Source organism: Rattus norvegicus, chromosome 5 (genome assembly GCF_036323735.1).
Source record: "Rattus norvegicus strain BN/NHsdMcwi chromosome 5, GRCr8, whole genome shotgun sequence".
Classification (NCBI taxonomy): Eukaryota; Metazoa; Chordata; class Mammalia; order Rodentia; family Muridae; genus Rattus; species Rattus norvegicus.
In genome coordinates this window covers 142,653,077-142,672,618 of record NC_086023.1, presented here as the reverse complement: position 1 = coordinate 142,672,618, position 19,542 = coordinate 142,653,077, and the positions used below count along the sequence as shown (strand labels likewise).

The window sequence follows — 19,542 nt, the reverse complement described above, 5'->3', positions numbered from 1 at the left end:
ACACAGCAAGACGCTTTCGATAGATTAATATGCAAATAAGACAAGAAAGGAAGCTGGTGTGCGTGTGGTCCAAGCCTTTTATCACAGCACTTGGGAAGCAGAGGGAGGTGGGTCTCGGCGATTTGAGATCAGACTGCCTACATAATTAGTCCTTGCTGAGGTAAGGCTGTGTAGTGAGACTCTGTCTTTAAAAAATAAATAAATAAATAAAAAACAAAATGAAACAAACCCAAGAGTAAGACAGATAATATCCAAATCATAGACACAGAATCCAATATAATCGAAGGGACAAATAGTTCTGAGTTTCTCCACGAAGTAGGATGATTCTTGGCAGTAAAAAAAAAAAAAGTATGCAGGCAACAGACATGAACTTTTACCATCATAAGCCTGTGTGAAAAGGGAAGCCATGTCCTTATAGAAGGAGTCTATTTACCTAAAACTCTAAACAATACAGTGTCAACACAAGGCAGCAACGTGAGGGAATGACTGGCACAGATTCAAGACACCACTTCCTCCAGAGGGAAGGCACTGTGGTAGGGACACCCAGAAGTCCTCAAAGGCACCTAGTTAGATGATGGACACATGGAAAGCCAGGCATGGTGGCACATTCTTGTCACCCCAGCATGCGAGAGTTGGGGGGACGAGGATTAAGAATCAAGGATAACCTCTGCTACATAGTAAATTCAAAGCTAAGTTAGGCTCCATAAGACCCAGTCTCGAAAAGCAAAACAGGGCTGGAAAGATTGCCCAACCCTTAAGAACACCTGCTGCTCGTACAGAGAAACCAGGTTCAGTTCCCACACAGCAGCTCACAACAATCCATCCTCCAGTTCTGCAGAGATCTGACACCCTCTTCTGACCTCCCAGGGCACCGGGCATTCACGTAGTACACAAAATTACATGAAAGCAAAACACTCATCTACATAAATAAAAATAAACCTTTAAAAACAATGCAAGAGGTGACAGAGACGCGGTTTTAAAAAATGTTATTGGGAACTGGAGGGAGAACTCAGTGTTTAAGACCACTGGCTGCAGGGTTGGGGGCTCAGTGGTAGAGCGCTTGCCTAGCAAGCACAAGGCCTTGGGTTCAGTCCTCAGCTCAAAAAAAAAAAAAAAAAAAGCACTGGCTGCTCTTCCAGAGGATCCTGGTTTGGTTTCCGACACCCACATTACAGCTCACAACCATCTATAACTCCAATTCCAGCCCCTGGTGGCCTCCTTGGGCACCAGACATGCATCCAAAATGCCCATGCACATCAATAAGGTAATTAAAAACTAAATAAAGTCAATAAAAATATTATCACTTTTTAGGCTAAAGGTATATAGTTATGTTGGTGGTGTCTTTTACTATAAAACCATTTTATTGAAACAACCAATGTCCTTAGAAGACACCTGCATTTGCTTAGACAGGTGAGACATGACCAAAGTATTGGCACCCAGTAGTAAGCGCTTTGTTCTGAGTGTTTTAGCTTCCTGAGCCTCAGTTTCCCTTTATGCAAAGAAGGAAGACTTTGTCCTCCTGGGTGCAGGTCCTGGGTTCCCTTGTTCCCTTTCTCCCTCTCCTTTGCGCCTCTCTCTTCTCTAGCATACACACACACACACACACACACACACACACACACACACACACAGCCAGGCTCTCTCTGCTCTGGGTCACTAGTGGCCCTCAGAATGCTCATAGTGTAGTCCCTGGTGCTCTGGAAGGGGAGCTCCGGCCTTGGTCTGTTTGTCTGAGGCCCTTCAGCTTTTTTCTGCGTTTCTCAGCGATAAATGGAGCCACCATGATTGCTCGACCCTGTAACTGCAGCACACAGAAAGTCGAGGGATGGGGCCACTGGGTTGTTTAAGGCTAGCCTGGGCTATGTAGCTTGACCTTGTGTCAGAAAGAACAAAAGCCAAAGGAAATAAAGCTTCACGAGCACAAAGATCTGCCCATCACCTAAGCCCCAGGTTGATAGTGTAAAGGGCTGTGCTCGACTGAGGGATGGTGACCAGTGACCTGTCACCTCTTGAGAGTAAGAGACAGGATGCTTTTCTGCAGTGTGCTTAATAATATTCTTCATGGACTCCCCCATAGCGACTGGTGTCAATGTCCCTTCTTTCCCTGGCATTTCCTCCACCACTGTGCAACTCCTGTCTTGGGAAGGTATTTACTTCAAGAAAAGTGTCCCTGGACCTGAGTGTGACTCCATCTCTGAACCGGCTTCAGTTCACAGCCTATGTCACTGAACTGGAGTGTCCCGCTCCTCACCAGGCAGGGAGGTGTGACCTCCCACGGCTGTGGCCTCAGCTTGTGCAACTGGAAGCCTGGACCAGGCGGGTGGACCTGTCAAGTGGTTGAAGTGAACCTGCAAGGCCGTTCTATTCCGGTTTTGCCCGGTGCACGGAACCTGCTTCTGCAGCGCCTGCCTTAAGCAGTCGCGGTACAAGCCTGAGGCCGCCCAGACTTGGCGTGGCCGGGGGCGTGGCTAGAGATGCTGGGGCGGGATCTGTTCAGAAACGGGGCGGGACCGGTTCGGGCCTACCGGGGGGCGGGCAGGAGAGAGGCGGAGCAGGAAGGGGCGGCGGCCCTGCCCGGCTTCCGCGTCATTGCCCTTAAAGCACCTGCCCGCCTGTCGCGGCTACTAAGGTGCCGTCAGAGCCCAAGACTCGGCTCCATGGACACTCTTCGGACGGCGTCGGGCGCTCGGCGGGGTGAGTGCTCCCGGGTGGGGCGGGTGCTGCGCTGCGTTGGGTCCCGCTCTGGGAGGGTCGCGCTCGGGCAGTGTCTCCATCGCTGGTCGCTGGGACCCCGCTGAGTTCACCCTGGTGCGTAGAGTGGGGTGTCTTGGGGCACCCGGCGCGCGCGGGGCTCTAGCCAGGACCTTCTCGCGTCACCGGGCCCAGTAGCCAACCAGAGTCCGCCCAGCAACTTTTCTCCCCGTGGGTCACCCCGGAAACTTGTCCTTCCCGGAATGGAGCGCTGTCCCTGAGACGAAGTATGAGACTCAGGGACGAAGGCGGTGACCACAATGGGGAAGCCCCTGGGTCCCCTTGCGCACTTCCAGCCCCAGTTTCCTTCTGAGAGCCCCGCCCCTGCCTCCTGGGTCCCTTGGGTTGGCGTGGAACAGAACCGGGTTTGGGGGCGGAGTCAGACCAAGTTCAAATGTTTGTATCACAAACTATGAGTTGATGACCTTGAGTAAATTCTTACTGCCTGTGCCTTGGTTTCCCCCTTATAAAAATAACTTCTTGCTCAGAGCTCTTGAGAGCACAGCTTGTGGGCTGACACGTGAGAATGACTTTGAATAGTGTGTCTTCTCAGTTCATGTTGCCTCATCCTGTGGAAGAGAGGCTGAAAGAGACCTATAATGGGCATTCCTTGCCCCTAACCCTGTGGTCTGGTCAATAGGAGTTGTGATGGACGCATTCCAAGAATGTGAAATATGAGTGACCCCTGTGGGAAGAAACTTGTCCAAGAAATCAGCCCCACCATGAGTCTGTGGGGGCTTGAGGACAGACACAGCTGCCAAGGTCAACCTCAGCCAGACCAGGATCCTGTGGCTAAAGAGGCCTCTGCTTCCGAGCTGCAGATGAAGGTGGACTTTTTCCGTAAACTGGGATACTCGTCTTCTGAGATCCACAGTGCCCTGCAGAAGCTGGGAGTCCAAGCAGACACCAACACGGTGCTGGGGGAGCTGGTGAAGCACGGTTCAGCTACTGAACGAGAGTGCCAGGCCTCCACAGACCCCTGCCCCCAGCCCCCTCTGGTGCCCCGGGGTGGAAGCACCCCCAAGCCTTCCACTGTAGAACCCTCACTCCCAGAGGAGGACAAAGAGAGCAGTGACCTGAGACCAGTGGTCATCGACGGAAGCAACGTGGCCATGAGGTATGTGTGGAGAGACCTGTGGAACGGTGTCTGCAACTCTTCCTTTGGGAAGGGAGCTTTGCTTTTCTCAAGGACTGGTGAGGAAATGCAAACGTTCTCTGTGAGATCCCACCTTGTGCCAGAAGGACCCCTTAAGCCTTAAAGATTTCCTCGGGGGTGTTTCTAGAATCCTGTAAGAAGGAAAACCGCTCAAACCCTTGCCCAGAGTCACACTTCTTGATAAATGAGAAGCCTTCTTTGCCCAGAGTGTACCTTGTGCCATGTGTCTCCTGAGACCAGTCCTCTCCTTGCCTGTGGCACGAGGCAGGGCAGTACAGAGGATTAACCTGTGGGCTCAAGAGCTTTCCAGGAGCTAGTTGAGCCTTTTCTTCAGTCTCCTGTCAAACTTTCCACCCAGGTGGCCCCCATGGGGAGAAAATGCATAGAGCGTAGAGAGGTACAAGAACCCAGTGAACAGGTGCTATTTATTCAGTGGCTCGAGCCCTCCGGGATCTCTTTGTCCCAGACTCGAGCTCCCACAGAAGCAAGGCTTATTAGTTACTCGGAGCTTCCTAGCCCTAGCCAGCTGTGACTTCTTGGTCAGACCTGGCTCATCCGCTGCACTGCGTGTGCACCAGTGGCCTGATGCTCTGGGCTCAGGTGAGCTGTACTGAGATCTATACCAGCTGAAGCCACTTGGGCTGGACTGATCTCTGAGGGGGGGGGGGGTTCCCAGATCTCTTGTCGCCTTTGCATATCTCTCAGGGAATGGGGTGGGGTGGAGGCAGAATGTGAGCCAGCCTGCCTCTGACCTTAAGGAGCCCTGACTTCTCCCTTCTATCCAGGCCGCACCCTCCAGCCCTGCTTTCTCCCAGTTCCCTGCACAGCGGGCTGGTGACTCAGGGCTGGGTGGATCAGTACAAGGAAAAGTTCCTGTTGGCAGGGACCCGGGGAGACCCCAGCAAAAAGAACAGGAAGAGGGGAAGTCTCCTTTCTAGATGCCCTAAGGGCTCTCTCAAGAGGACTGCCCAACCTGTTATGATGTCAGCTTCTTCCCCACCTGGCATTTGGTCCTACCTACTCCCAGCCCAGCTGGGTCAAGTGAGCTGTCCAGCTGGTCCTGACCCTACTTAGCTAGCATGGAGGCAGCCCTTCTCTACCATCTTTGGGTCTGTCGTCACATCTGTAAAATGGGCTGATCCTGGGCTGGAAGGCCAAGAAATGCTGGCTCCCATGCCAGAGGGCAGCAGGTCCAACTGGTTACCTTCAGCGCCTGGAGTTCTCTCTGAGGTCCTGAGCTAGGGGAGGAATTAGGAGGGGTCTGGCTTCCCCTGAGAGGCCTGGGCTGGGTGTTATGAGTCTTGTGGGCAGCCATGTGCTCTGTGTATTTGTATTCTGGGCAGGGGAAGGAGGGGCCTGGACGGGAGGAGGGGCAGTAGTGGAGGGGAGCTGATACCAGAGACAGACAGACACTGTCTGCCCCTCCTTCTGCCTGCCCGCCTGCCTATCTGCTGGGGGTTTCTGAGCTGGGGTGGCCACGGAAGGGGAATTCCAGCCTCACACTTCCTGTCTCAGCAGCTGCTGGGTTCCTAGCCTGCTGCTCCCCACACATACAAGGGCAGGCCAGCTAGCCCCCACCATATGCAAATCGTGGGGAAATTCACCTCTGTTTCCTTCTAAGGGAATTTTCCTCCACTAGCTAGGCCCAGCCCAGGCAGTTCTTCTCACCTGGGGAGGCTAGCCCTGCCTTGTCCTTGGGCAGGAATGGGAGTTTTTCCACAATCACAACCCATCGGGCTGGGGGCCCTGAACTATGGGGCCAGCAGGACTCTGTGAGTAGGAGGAAGTTGGTTTTCCTGGGCCAACCAAGCTTCCTGCATTGCAGTGAGCTGAATGAGCTGTCCTGGTGTTCTGGGCCTCAGGCCTCAAGTGCTCTCCCTGCCAAGAATAGGCCTCTGACTACCTGCTGAGGAAACATCCCAGTGCCAGCACTGCTGAGAGCAGACTTGTCCCCAGCCAGGGTTTGAAATGCCCACAGGCAATATGCAACTTAAGGACCTTGGCATCTTAGGATCCTCACACTCGTGTGCTGGTCCAGGAGGGTCCTGTGAGTCCACACGTGGATTCTGCACACTCACGACAGAGAGCCACAAGATAGACGCCTGCATCACATCTGAGGGAGGCAGTGTGATGGGGCAGCACTGGACATTGTGAAGCCCCAGACTGGGACCTGCCCTGGCAGGTGCAGGAGGGCTTCTCAGAGGTTTTGACATGTCACCTGGCTTCCAGAAAGAAGAGCTAAGAATTCACTGCAAATCGCTCACCATTTCTCTGGCTGTGGGGATGCTTCTTCCTCTCCATATGCAGAAACTACTTTTCTCCCACATACACTTTGGGTCTTCTGTAAGGGACAGCACTCAACCCAGCAGCCCACACCCTGGTTCAGCTTTCACCTCTTAGCACTAAGCCAGGGAACTTGTACAAAGTTCCTTTCTATCCTGAGAGTCATGGTCTAGGTGGACTCCATGCCTTTCCCAACCATCAGGGCTATTGGTACCTAAGTAACAACAGGGTGGTTCTGATCACTGGCTGCTGTGTAACTGGTCTCTAGACCATCGGAACAGAGGGGAAAGGGACAGCAATGGCAATGTATTTCTTGTGGGCTCGCTGGTAATTCATTGTAGAGCACAGAATGGCTAGGTTTGCAGCTCCCAGTGAATATTAACTGATTATGAGCAAGCTGCCTGGGACCAGGAGGGTGTGAGTGCTCCCTCAGGGTGGACTTTGTTTCCTCCACAATTCAGAGACCTCTAGACCTTGGAGCCTCGCCCCAAGATAGCCTCCATACCTCCAGCTGCCCCTCTTCCCACTCTATGTTCTCTTGGGGCTCCAGCTATCACTCCCCCAAAGCTACCCACAGGATGTGGTCTGCCATGGACTTGCCTCTTTTGCGTAACATTTATTCTGTTTTATTTGCCAAATATGAGACTGAATTGCTCACTCTGGGGCTAACAAGAGGCAGGGCTTGCTGGGGAGGGAGCCCCAAGCTCCATCCCTCCTTCCTTCAGCACTCCCAGAGATCCACCTTGCCAGAGACTTTGGCCTCGAGCCTTAGGGAAGTTTGTCCCTCTGGGGTGAAAGAGCTTGTCTACAAAAGCTGTCCACCAAGCTTGTGGGCAGAGACACAGACCAGGGCAAGCATCTAAGCTGCTTCCGAGGAAAACCATGTTTAGATAGAACAAGGCCAAGGCCTGATGCCCCAGCCTTCCTGTGAGCAAGCAGAGTTCCCCAGCAATTTCCTGCCCATCTTTCTGCCAAGGGTCACACCCTCCCTGGGAGGGGGGGTGTCGGGGGGGGGCCAGGAGGAGACGGGGGGGGGGCAAGGAGGGGCAAGGCAGTGTTGCAGGGAACCAGCCTCTTGAGAGGAAAAGAGGTTGCCTTTCACTTTCACACTGAAAAGCTCCTGGCTCTGTTATTTCCTGACCCTTGTGGAGGGATGACTCCCCATGCCCCTGAGATCTTATGCACAGACTGATCTTTAATCCGGTACAGTCTGGTTTCTCCCGCTTAACATGGCTGGTGCCTCCCTCCCCCGCCTCCCTCACTGGTGCCTCCTTGCTATGTAGTGTTGAGGGAAAGAGGTGACTCAGCCTGCTTGTGCACAACTGGGTCCCCATGGTCCCTACAACTTGGGTGGGGCAGGATCCCCAATTCTCCCATCGCTTTTCCCCACCCCCAGGTATGTTGCAAATGGCCTGACCCTCCCCCTCTACATGGGGAGCCAGTGTGGCTAGATTCCTGGGTGGATCCACACTTTTAGGAGATGGAATCGTAGGGAAAGTCCCTTCCAGGGGCTGTCCATCAGGCACTGTGGGAACCAGCCCAGGGACAAGGCCTTAGGCCCTACTGGCAGAGGGCCATGGTCTGAGTCGTGCAGTTGCCCAGCAAGGCCAAGCAGGACTAGACTGTGGCTCACTTCTTACTTCTGCTCTGGCCTGGCTGACTACAGACCAGCTACTCTGAGCTAACCTTGCCCTTCCCTGCCAGCCATGGGAACAAAGAAGTCTTCTCCTGCCGGGGCATTTTGCTGGCTGTGAACTGGTTTCTGGAGCGGGGCCATACAGACATCACCGTGTTTGTGCCATCGTGGAGGAAGGAACAGCCTCGGCCAGATGTGCCTATCACAGGTATGTGTGCCCTCTGGAAGTGGGATAGCCTCACCGTACCGGGGACTCTGGTGCTCCCCAAAAGGGTCTTTAAATAGTGACAGCACCTTCTAAACTGTAAGAAGGACCAGCCTGTCTTTTTCCAATTCCTATTGCTTTCAGTAGCCCAGTTAAGACAGGAATGGCTGGAAGTCACCTGTGTAGCTTCAGGACGTCTTCCTCATCCTATTGGAGGCGGGTGTCCCTCCTTCAACGTCTCCAGTGGCAGAGGGGCAGTGTAGCTTCATGACTGAGACTGTGGGTACTAGGCCAAGAAAACAGGGTGAGATGCTTGGCCCTAAGTAACTCAGGTCAAGAGCCATAAGTAGCCATTAGCCGTGGGCTCCTCGTCTGTGAAATGGGGCAGGGCGGAGGTAGCATCCTCCGAACACTGCTGAAGGACCAGTTGAGAATGGTACAGAAGTGCTTAACCCAGCACAATGTGAAAGCTCAGCTCCAGGTGAATGCTCAGTGCAGTGTGAAAGCCCTGCTGCAGCTGTCACTCTCATGAAAGCCCCCATCTTGAGGAGAAGTGACATGAGGCAGCTCTTTAAGAAGTCTGCAAATCGGGGCCAGGCTGGGGGCTTCTGGGCCTCTTCTGAACAGAGCTGGGAGTGTTGTTTTGAATATGCAGGGGACAGGGCCAGGACACTTCTTCCTAGACCCCTGTGGTATAGGCAAGGCACACAAGCCAGAGGGGACACAGGAAGAGCCTCTCTCGGCTCCACACTCTTGCTGAGTGTGATGGTCCTGCATAGAGGTGCACTTGGCTTCTACACAGCTGGTTTCTGTCCTCTTGAAACTGGTGTAAACAGCCTCTGAGCCCAGCCACTGTGAGCCATGGAACCCTGTGGGTCTATCTCCCGGTCTGCAATGGTCCCTGACCTGTTCATCCCCCAGACCAGCACATTCTGCGGGAACTAGAGAAAAAGAAGATCCTGGTGTTCACGCCATCCAGGCGGGTCGGTGGCAAGCGTGTAGTGTGCTACGATGACCGATTCATTGTGAAGCTGGCCTATGAATCCGACGGAGTGGTGGTGTCCAATGACACATACCGGGACCTCCAAGGCGAGAGGCAGGAGTGGAAGCGCTTCATCGAGGAGAGGCTGCTCATGTACTCCTTCGTCAATGACAAGTACGTCACGGCTGGAGACTGGCTCTGCTGGGCTGCAGCTTTGGGGGTGACATGGCGTTGCAGAGAGAAGGCTGGGGACAGTAGAACTTTTTGATAGGGGGCTTGGCACTTGAAGCGAGCTTGAGACAGAACCAATACGTCCCTAGATGGCTCTTTCATCTATGGCAGGGCACATCCCAAGATCCCAAGATGCTAGCCTGTGGCCTCCTGATAGCTCCCAGGCTAGGGAATGCCCTGAAGATGACCCTGGGCTCTACCTCTGCACTGAGGGGTCCCATCCTCTGCGGTGACCCAGCCGCAGACTCCGAGACTTTGGGGACATCCTGCAGACAAACATCTTGGGAACTGGGCATGTAGCTCCCTCTTTCCTTGTTCCCTCTTCATGACTTCTATCTCCTGAGAGTTCCATTCACCTCCCACAGGTTCATGCCCCCTGACGACCCTTTAGGACGCCACGGGCCTAGCCTGGACAACTTCCTGCGTAAGAAACCACTGCCTTCTGAACACAGGAAGCAGCCATGTCCCTATGGTGAGATCCAGCTCTGTCCTTAATACCCTTTTTTTAACCCTACCTTTTCTCTTGCCTGCCCCACCCCACCCACGCCCACTTGTGGCTTCCTTGTGGGGACCACCCGTTCTAGACCACCTAAATCCCAAGTCGTGCCTCTTACCCCCTCTGGCCCCACTTAGAGACCCTCTCTGTCCTTGCAGGGAGAAAATGTACTTATGGAATCAAGTGCCGGTTCTTCCACCCGGAGCGGCCAAGCCGCCCCCAGCGCTCTGTGGCTGATGAGCTCCGGGCCAACGCCCTTCTCTCGCCCCCCAGGACTCCAGTCAAGGACAAAAGTAGCCAGAGGCCTTCCCCTGCCTCTCAGCCCAACTCCATGTCCCTAGAGGCTGAGCCAGGCAGCCCAGATGGGAAAAAACTGGGTACCAGATCCTCCCCAGGCCCCCACCAAGAAGGCTCAACACAGACCTGTGCTCCGGCTGGCAGGAGCCTCCCTGTTAGTGGGGGCAGCTTTGGGCCCACAGAGTGGCTCCCACACACCCTGGACTCGCTCCCATACACCTCCCAGGAGTGCCTTGATTCAGGCATTGGCTCCCTGGAGAGCCAGATGTCAGAATTGTGGGGGTTGCGAGGAGGTAGCCCTGGGGAGTCGGGCCCCACTCGGGGTCCTTATACTGGTTACCAAACCTATGGATCCAAGCTCCCTGCAGCGCCTGCCTTTTCTCCCTTTAGACAAGCCATCGGTACTGGCCATTTCAGTGTCCCCACCGACTATGTGCCCCCGCCACCCACCTACCCAGCCAGAGAGTACTGGTCTGAGCCATACCCATTGCCCCCACCCACTCCAGTCCTTCAGGAGCCCCAGAGACCCAGACCCAGGGCCAGTGGGGACCCCTGGGGCAGGGTGAGCGACCTGGCCAAAGAAAGGGCTGGTGTGTATACCAAGCTGTGTGGTGTCTTTCCCCCACACCTGGTAGAAGCTGTGATGGGTCGTTTCCCACAGCTCCTGGACCCCCAGCAGCTGGCCGCTGAGATCCTTTCTTACAAGTCCCAGCACCTCAGTGAGTAAACCAGAAGGTGGCTCAAGGGGCTATCAGGCATCACAGATCGGTCCCCAGCCCCTGGCCTACCCTGGAAGTTGGACAGAGGGACAAGTGGAGCAGGCAAGGGAATCCTCAAACCAGATACCATAGGATTGGTTCTGGCCCTGTGGCCCTCTATCTACTCCCCACGGGTCAGAAGTGATCACCCTGTTGATACACATTGTATCTCTGTCATTTAAGGAGACGCTGCCGGTCAGGCCGTCCATCCGTGGCTGATGCCCAAACCCTCTTTTTTTCTCAGAGGGCAGGGTAGAGGGTCTGGGGAGCAGAGGTCTGAGCTAAACCCCATCCTCTACCCTGTCCCTGGGACGCCGGCACCACCGGCTAGTTGGGCACCATGTGCCTGCCCTCTGAGGCCCCCCTCAAGCCAATGCAGCCTCATCCCTGTTCACAGGGTGTGAGGCTTCATGTTAGTAAGCAAGATGCTTGTTTTAACCCACTCGCCCGCTCTGCCCACCTACCCCACCCCACACACACCAGGGCTCCAAGGCCCTGTTTCCACACCTTCCCCTTCCCCTTCCCCACAGGTGGGAGGACACACGTACTACGCCATGTACAGAGACAGGATTTAAATGTTTTAAACGAAAAGATCATCAAAATAAAGGCTATTGCCAGTCATTTGAATCACTTTAAGGGTCTTGCTGTGATTGGTGGGTACAGGTGCTCTGGAGTGATAGGCAGCCAGTAGGGCTGATGTCACTCCTTGTCCTCAGGAGGGTTCCCAGAAACAGTTGGTCCCTTGGAACTGAACCTGAATAGGAGGTGAGGTGGCCCTGGACACAGCAGGTGGCAGCTGCAGGAAGCAGAAGTGCAACAGCAGAGCCCTATGGCTTCAGCTGGGCAGGGGCCTACTGGGGTGGTAGCGGGTGGAGCTGTTCCCCTTTTCTCTGCTGACAAGAATTGAGGGTCGGAAACAGGGAAATGATTAAAGCTATAGAGGGTGGGGTGATCCGAGTGGGTGAGGGAGCCCTTGGGTGCTGCGCTCAGGCTCCTCCCAGGTCTGCTGTATGTTCAGAGAACCAGGGTTTGCAAAGCAGGGTGAGGGGAGGGCTGGGGTAGCGGCAGCAGCTGGGAGAGGCCCTGCCACAGACTCTACCAGCTGGAGCAAGGAACTATCCCCCCCAGGCCTCAGTTTCCTCATCTGTGGAATGGGAATCCTAATGGCAGCTACCTTACAGGCTTGTCACGAGGGTTCGGTGAGATAATACATGCTAGGTATGTGACCTGCCTCCCACCGCCACACAGGAACTGCTCATTAAAAGGCTTCCATAACCGTGACTCCTGTAGGTGGGCTCACGGGGCTGACCCCATCCACCACGTCAAACTGCTCAGCAGCCCTAGACAAGCCCAGGCAAGATGATGCCTTCCTCCATCCTCCCAGCTCCAACTTCAAAAGTGAACATGAGTATTACATATTTTCAATGAGAGGCTAGGCTGTCACACAATTCCCAAGCAAATATCAACCAAGGAAGAGGGGGGAAAATTACAGCTTTAATAATCCTACTTTTGAACAATCCCTCTGGTTTGTACCCAATGGTTGGTGTAGCTGAGAGTGTATTTTCTGTTTTAAAAACTACTCCAGTCCAGAACAGCTGTGAGGCTCTGAGAGAAAATGTTACTCTAGGCATCCTCCCCACCAGTTCCACCCAACTCTTCCCTGCCCACCCTTCCAGAAGTTCCTGCTTTAAGGTAGGGATCAGGAGCCTTGCGCATGTGTGAACTGCAAGCCTCCCTCCCACAGGCATTAAAGGTATCTATCCCTGCTTGTTTCTCCCAGCCTTCTCAGGAGCTTTTTATCAGCATAAGGAGAGACAGTGATGCCTTACTTATACTCAGAACGGAACTATATTGTCCAGGGCTCTGGGAATGTAGCCAATCGTGCACTGAGTGCAAGACTCAGCACCTGGTGTTGGACCTGTCATCCCAGCATCTGGGAAGAAGATTCAGGAGGGCCAGAAGCTCAAGGTCATCTTTGGTTACAAAGCAAGTTGTCCAGGCCAAACTGGCCTGCGTGAGTCTCTGTCTCAAACACATTTTAAAATAAAACACATAGACACACAAACGCTCCAATGTATTCTCAGGTTAGACACACAAACGCTCTGATGTATTTATTCTCAGGTTAAAAGGCCGTTTGTGGGCATCTGTTTGTCTTTATGGGATAGGAAGCTAAAATACCGGACAGTCAAGTTCATTATCAGTTACTTGGCACTGCTGAGTGACTTGCCCAAGGTCCCACGGAGGAAGGCAGGCTGGAGCAGGGCTTTCGGTATTCTCCCTGACACCAGATGAGAGTGATTCAAGACCCTCAGAAGTGGGAAGTGGGCTTGCCCTCCCATCGAAGCAACTACAGTGCTCACCTGCTCGTAGGGCCCTCTCTGTACAATACTGTGGCACTTTGGGACTGTGAGATTCAGGGATCCTCCAGAAGGGGGAAGTGGGAAACTCTCACACTGGCTTCCTTAGCCAGCCTTGGAGTTATCTGTGACTGTCCTATGGGTGTGAGAATGGAGTGACTCCACAGACAGGCAGTGGCCTATGGCAGCTGGCTATGGGTAATGTTAGGAGGCAAGGCCTGGCCCTGCTGGTTCATTGAAACCAATGAGGGCTACAGATTCAGACAGTAGGTGCCAGCTAGGACTGGGCTCTGGGGAGACGAGGGTCAGCTTGGGCCTTCTGATGTCTGCCTTGGTGCCCGTGCTTCCTGACAGCTCAGCTCAGCTGAACTGGCCAGCCACAGGGCCATGCCTCCAGGCCTGTTTCTCAATCTCGCTTCCGGGCAGGGCTACCCAGGCAGCGAGGCTCAAAGCCAAGGTTGCTGCTGCTTCTCTGTGACTTGCTTCAGCGTTAACGCCAAAGTTCTCACCACCTTGTCCTCTGGCTAAGGCAGCTCGGACAGGGGGAACCTCGACTTCCCACCCGTGAAGAGGACACAAAGACGCCCCGCCTCTCCAGATATTATAAAAGAATGCCTTAACCGGTGGCAGCTAGAGGTAGTGCGCAAGGCCCCTACTCAGTAGCTGGCAGCCCTGACTACTCACTGCCCTTCTCTTGGGGCTTCAGCTGCCCGACCCACAGAGATCCACGTGTGAGCTTAACGGGAGAGGGTGGCAGGGACAGAATGTAACTCCTGGGACCAAAGCTCAAGCCACTAGTCTTGCTGCAAGGGATCAAATTCCAGGTAGCTGCCCCGGCTGCTCCTCACTCCAGTTCTTCCTGGTTACTTGAGCCAAGCTGGTGATGGGGAAACTGGTGTGTATGCAAATTCTCTGTTGGGAAATGATCCCAGAGAGCTGAGCTGGGCCTTCCCACCCTGCCCTCCCACGAGCACCAGCAGGTAGTGACCTCTAGGTGCTTCAGCAAGTTCTGCTCCACAAGACTAACCCCTTGTGAGGGGGTGGGGGGACCCCAGCCTTCTCAGAAGCCAAAATGGCTGGTCTGCCTTTGCTTGTAGGCTGAGACTGGAAACCTCTGTACTGCTAGCCTGAATGGGGTGAAGCCCCCCGCACCCCCTCTGGGTCACTCTCCACTCGGCCCTCATCAGACTTCTTCAGGATATGGGACTATCTGGCAGTCCCTGGAGATCCTGGTACCTAACTAAGAACAAAAGAGATACTGTGCAAAGCCCAATTGGAGTGCTAATGCCCCCCAAACTGTGGGTGTCTTTCAGGGGATTAGGGTAGCCAGTTGTGGGGGGCAAGGCCAGTGCCCATCTCTGAAGCTCCATTTCCTACTTCCGTTTTTCCCTACTACCAAGGTTCTCTGCCCACCTTCCCCAGGGACAGCCTAACCCATCTCAAGGAGTTGGGTAAAGTGAGCAGACAACTTGGGGAGTCCTGCCAGAAGGAAGTTGGCCCAAGAACCCCAGAACCTTCATCCCAGGCTTCACCTCCTGGCTCATCTTGTCACTGGCCCACAGCAGACTAGGTGACAAGAACCTGTCCTGTGGGCCTCCTACTTCATGGGAAGGGTGTGGGAGACTTGGCTGAAAGAGGCAGGAAGTAGGGCCCTGTAATTAGGGAAGCCCAAGCTATCCTAAGCCACGGCATGTAAATCCTTCCAGTCAGTTCCTGGCGGGGGAGGAGGCCCAGCCTGTAACCTAGGGTGTGCCTTCTGAAGCTGTTCTCAAGGCAGCAGCTGGCGATCCTAAACTGCTTGCCAGTTTAAGGAACAGCAAAGAGACTCCGTGGGAGGAATGGCTTAGCCACCCCAGTTCGCAGTTCACCCAGCACACAGCATCCTGCTGCCACCTTCTGGAAGCTCCTGGTACTACTACTGCCTGAAGCCAGTGGCTTGCTCACTTGGGAGTCGCTAGTACTCTAAACCACTGATGTCTTTCTTTCAGGGGGTGAGGGTAGGCATGACTCCATGAGGTTTGAAATAATGGGCTGTAGAATTATGACTCTGTCTGGGAGAATATATAAACACCGACAGAGGAGGGGAACTCCTTTCGGCTTCTGTTTTGGACAGGGTCTCACTCAGTATGCAGTGCAGGACTGCCCTCTAAGTATCCCAGAGTCCTTAGATCACGAGTGTACGATTTTTGTCTAAGCAGTGAATTTCCAGAGGCATTCGCAGGAAGTTCTGAGTGTCCAGACAATGAATTATCCAAGACACACTCCTGGGCAGGAAGTACAGCTGACTGGTTGAGTATGTATGAGTTCAACGTGTACCAATCCCCTGCTCCAACCCTCAGCAATACGTGTTGCACACACATGCACTCGAGCATGTACACACAACTCACACATACACACCTTCAGGCTGGAAGAATAATCAGGGAGAAAAAGAATATAATCTCACAGACTTACGAACCGAGTCTGTCGTTTTGGCAGGAGGTGGGGAAAGACGCAGGATCTTATCACTAGTGTCAGCCCTGGAGGGGGCCTGGTACTCCAGGTCACCTAAGAAACATAGACCTCTTGACTCAGCAAACCTGACACAGCCCTCTTCTGCAAAATGATTTCCTCAGAAGGCTACACCGTCGGTAAGGGCACAGGCTAGAGAAACTAGCACAGGGCAGTGGAATCTTAGTCAGGAGGCAACGATCTCTTTGGAATTTGTTTTGGTTTTTGCTGTTTTGGACAACTTGAGATAGCAAAACCCCTCCTGCCTCAGCCTCCCATTTGCTGGCTGGGATTACAGGTGTGCACGGTAGACCCTATCAGGGAGTTGCTTCTCAGCTTTCGTGCTGTGGGTCCTAGGGACCAAACTGCAATCGTGAGGCTTAGCGGCCAATGCCTTCGCCTGCTGAGCTATCTTGTCAGCCCAAGAACTGGCTCTGTGGTATTTCCTAAACTAAGAAGCCACTTCAGAAAGGTAAGGCGAGGCACAGCCAGCTCCCTGCCAGCTCTGGAAACAGTGCTTCTGCGGTGGGGAGTGGAGCTGGGAGACCTCTGACCAGGAGCCTACAGTGGATTACTTAACGTGAATAATAAAAACTTGGACTACGCATACTTCCAACAGATGCCATTAAACCATGACAACAGTCACTTCTTCATAGAGGAACACATTTCACGCTCAGCAGTTTCTTGCGGTTCAACCTAATATTTATTTATAAATTATCCACATGTATTAATGAACTAATATTAACGTGTATTACACAACACATTCAAAGTGAAGAACTACAAAGGGCCGAGGTCCAGAGTGGGAACACATCGAAGATCTCATCTTCTCCTCCCACATCTCGAGCCATTCCACACCCGCTCCCTTTCCTTTGGACACCCCTGATGCCACACCTTGCTTCCTTGCAGACCCACCGTACGACTGACTCCAAAGAACAGTGCTCAAAATAAAACCTGTGCTTCAAATCCTGAGGCTGACCCCGCAGGTCCAGACCTGGAACTGCATTTTGAACACAGCATACCCACCACTACACCGCTGTACCCTCCCCTCACATTTTCATGCAAGGGCGCATGCACGAGACACACACACACACACACACACACAGAGAGAGAGAGAGAGAGAGAGAGAGAGAGAGAGAGAGAGAGAGAGAGAGAGAGAGAGAGCTAGCTCTCCTAGGCACTATTCAGACAGCCCCATGGTAGAAGTAGTGAACAGAACACTGCCCTCTGCTTCATTCTACCAGAACATCACGTCATAGCTTCTGAATAAATTTGCAAGTGTGCAAATGCCTTAGTGATCTAGAATAAGGCCGTGGGTGGGAAAGCCCAAATAGGTGCAAAAGCCAAGCTAGGAGTGCTTTACAACCACACTTGAACTTATGCGCTTACATACGCAGGCTCCTTGGCGCCCCCTTCATACTGCAAGGGCAGCACTTCCCTCTACACTAGCTGTGCCCATGAGCAAAAGCTCACGTTTTCAGGTGAAGACCCCACTGCCTGCTTCCTACTCTTGGAACAAAAGATTTTCCTGAAAGCAACGAATACAAACTCAAGAGTGGAGAAATGGTTTAACCTGTGCGGGGATAGATTCTGTTCTCCCAGCGACACTCTGAGGGTCCTGAGACCTGAGGCCTCACTGGGTCAGAAGAGCTACTTTGAAAGCATAGCTCTTGGCCCCACACTGGCCTCATCCCAGTTCCCAAGTTTCCTAATGTCCCTCCTGCAAACTCCAACTCTGTGGGCTGATCCTGCTCCCCACCTCATGCACCCCAGCAGTGCTGGAACACTGACTTTAAACAGAACGGCCCCTTCCTCAGTCCTTGGAAGAATACGCTTGACATTCCCATGAAGCTTTGCACTAGACTGTCTTGGGACAAATATGTTACAACAAAAGCCAGGTCTTACAACTACCAGAGGCCAAGGGTGGGCTCTTCCTGAGTACAGACGCAGGCTGGCCTTGAACTCCTCTGGCTCCACTTCCCAAGTGCTAAGATTACGGGCGTGTGGGGTTGGGGATTTAGCTCAGTGGTAGAGTGCTTGCCTAGCAAGCGCAAGGCCCTGGGTTCGGTCCCCAGCCCCGGAAAAAAAAGAATAGAAAAAAAAAAAAAAAGATTACAGGCATGTGCTGTCACATCTGGCTCGGAAGTTGGCTTACTCTCTTTAAACTAGTCCTTCCCACAGCACATAGTGGCCTTAGGTGTCTCTTCAGTGTGGGGTGCTGGCTGGCTGGCTAGCTGCAATCCAAGGCAATCCTACCCACTGAGATAAACGTTCCTCTGTGTACGTAAGCACGCTCACCCCTTCCTTCGATGAGTCGTAAGCAAACTTGGTTGATAGTAGTTAGTGTCAGCATTTATTGGAGTTGGCATTTTGTTTTTAAAGTCAAGTTCCTTGTGGCCCAAACTGACTGCAAACTCCCCACGTAGCCAGGGATGATCCTTACCTTCTTCCAAGAGCTAGGATTAAAGGCATACATCACCTCGTCCATGTTTATATGGTACTAAGGATCAACCCCCAGAAGTCTGTGCATGCTAGACAATTGTTCCACCATTGAGCTACTACTAGTCTTCTTGATGCCCTTATTCGATGCCCAGAAATAGGAAAAGCAAGTAATTTTTTTTTTTTTTTTGGTTCTTTTTTTCGGAGCTGGGGACCGAACCCAGGGCCTTGCACTTCCTAGGCAAGCGCTCTACCACTGAGCTAAATCCCCAACCCGAAAAGCAAGTAATTTATCAAAACCTGAGAACCACTGTCCAGTTTACAGGAAAACTAGAAGACCCAACCAATGGCTAAACTTTACAGGGTGGAGGTTGGGGATGGGGGAGGCGTAGAATAAATAGCCCACAAACTAGTCATCTACACACACACACACACACACACTCACACACACACACACACACACACACGCACACACTCACAGGCAGGGCCCTGTGTCCAACTGTCCACTGCAATACTGACTGGCACACCTCTCACTGAGCAGTCCCACTATTCCTCCAGGCCACAGCCAACCGTGGAAGCCCAGATGTTTCAGTGTTACAAGCTTCCCTTGGAGTTAAGGACAAAGCCATAAACTGACAAAATGTGCCTGAGATTTAATCTACATATTATAAACGACTTCCTTACCAATTGCTGACAGAGACAAAGCCCATGATCAGGAACTCATCAAAGAAAATAGGAGTGTTTAAGAACAAAATGAAAGGCTTTTGCACATCTCACAGGGTGGTTCTGGTAAGAGGTCAGCCATTTCCGCCAACAGCATGACCACAGTGGCCCAAGTCTCCTACAAAGACCCAGGTGTCTGGGAGGACTGTGGACAGACGTCAGAGGATGGGCAGGGCCCTGAATCTTACCCTTCGGCCTGGTCCAATGCTGTGCAGCTCTGCATCTTGAACTCTGTGCTAGAACCTCACCACAAGGCATACCCTAGAGTTCTGGGGTTGGAATCCCAGGTGACTGCAAAGTGCAGCCAAGGCCACTCATTGAGAACGGGGCATGGAATGAGCTGTGCAGGGAGGGACATCTGTGGGCAGTGCTGGCTCCTGTGAGGATTTCACTCTACTCAGTGTTAGCTGAGTTTCAGTAATTCTGGGCTTCTCCACGGGCTTGGCGATTTTTGGAGCAATATCTAAGCAGGTGAACATTAGCAAAAAGAGAAGAGACGGAAAAGGAAACTCTCCGACAGGCGCGGTAGTAGTAAAATAAAGAGGAGAGTGTCTCGGGGGTGGAAGGAATGTGTGAGAGATGAGAGCCGGGAAATGTTATTTCTACAAAGAGTCTATTCCAACAGGGGGGCTTCAGCGCGTGCTTTTCAGCTTTCTTGTCCCTCGAACAAATAGGCCGTCCGTCATTAAACGCTCTCTACCTTCCCCCTGAAGAAATCACGAAGCCAGAGGGCCGAGTTGCCCA

The 19,542-nt window shown here is 53.0% G+C and overlaps 1 protein-coding gene across 2 annotated transcripts; it reads left to right on the top strand.

Moving 5' to 3' along the window:
* Nucleotides 1-2,567: 2,567 nt before the first annotated feature.
* On the top strand, nt 2,568-11,426 carry Zc3h12a (zinc finger CCCH type containing 12A). Of its 2 annotated transcripts, NM_001077671.1 has the most exons (6): nt 2,634-2,694; nt 3,392-3,868; nt 7,895-8,034; nt 8,953-9,187; nt 9,610-9,716; nt 9,899-11,422. In NM_001077671.1, exons 2-6 carry the CDS (start codon nt 3,426-3,428, stop codon nt 10,762-10,764), a joined length of 1,791 nt encoding a protein of 596 aa, NP_001071139.1. In that variant the 5' UTR covers nt 2,634-2,694; nt 3,392-3,425; the 3' UTR covers nt 10,765-11,422. The 2 variants fall into 2 exon arrangements, with proteins under 2 accessions (XP_063143821.1, NP_001071139.1); XM_063287751.1 differs by lacking the exon at nt 3,392-3,868 and having other exon boundaries at nt 2,568-2,694; nt 9,899-11,426.
* The last annotated feature ends 8,116 nt before the right edge of the window (nt 11,427-19,542 follow it).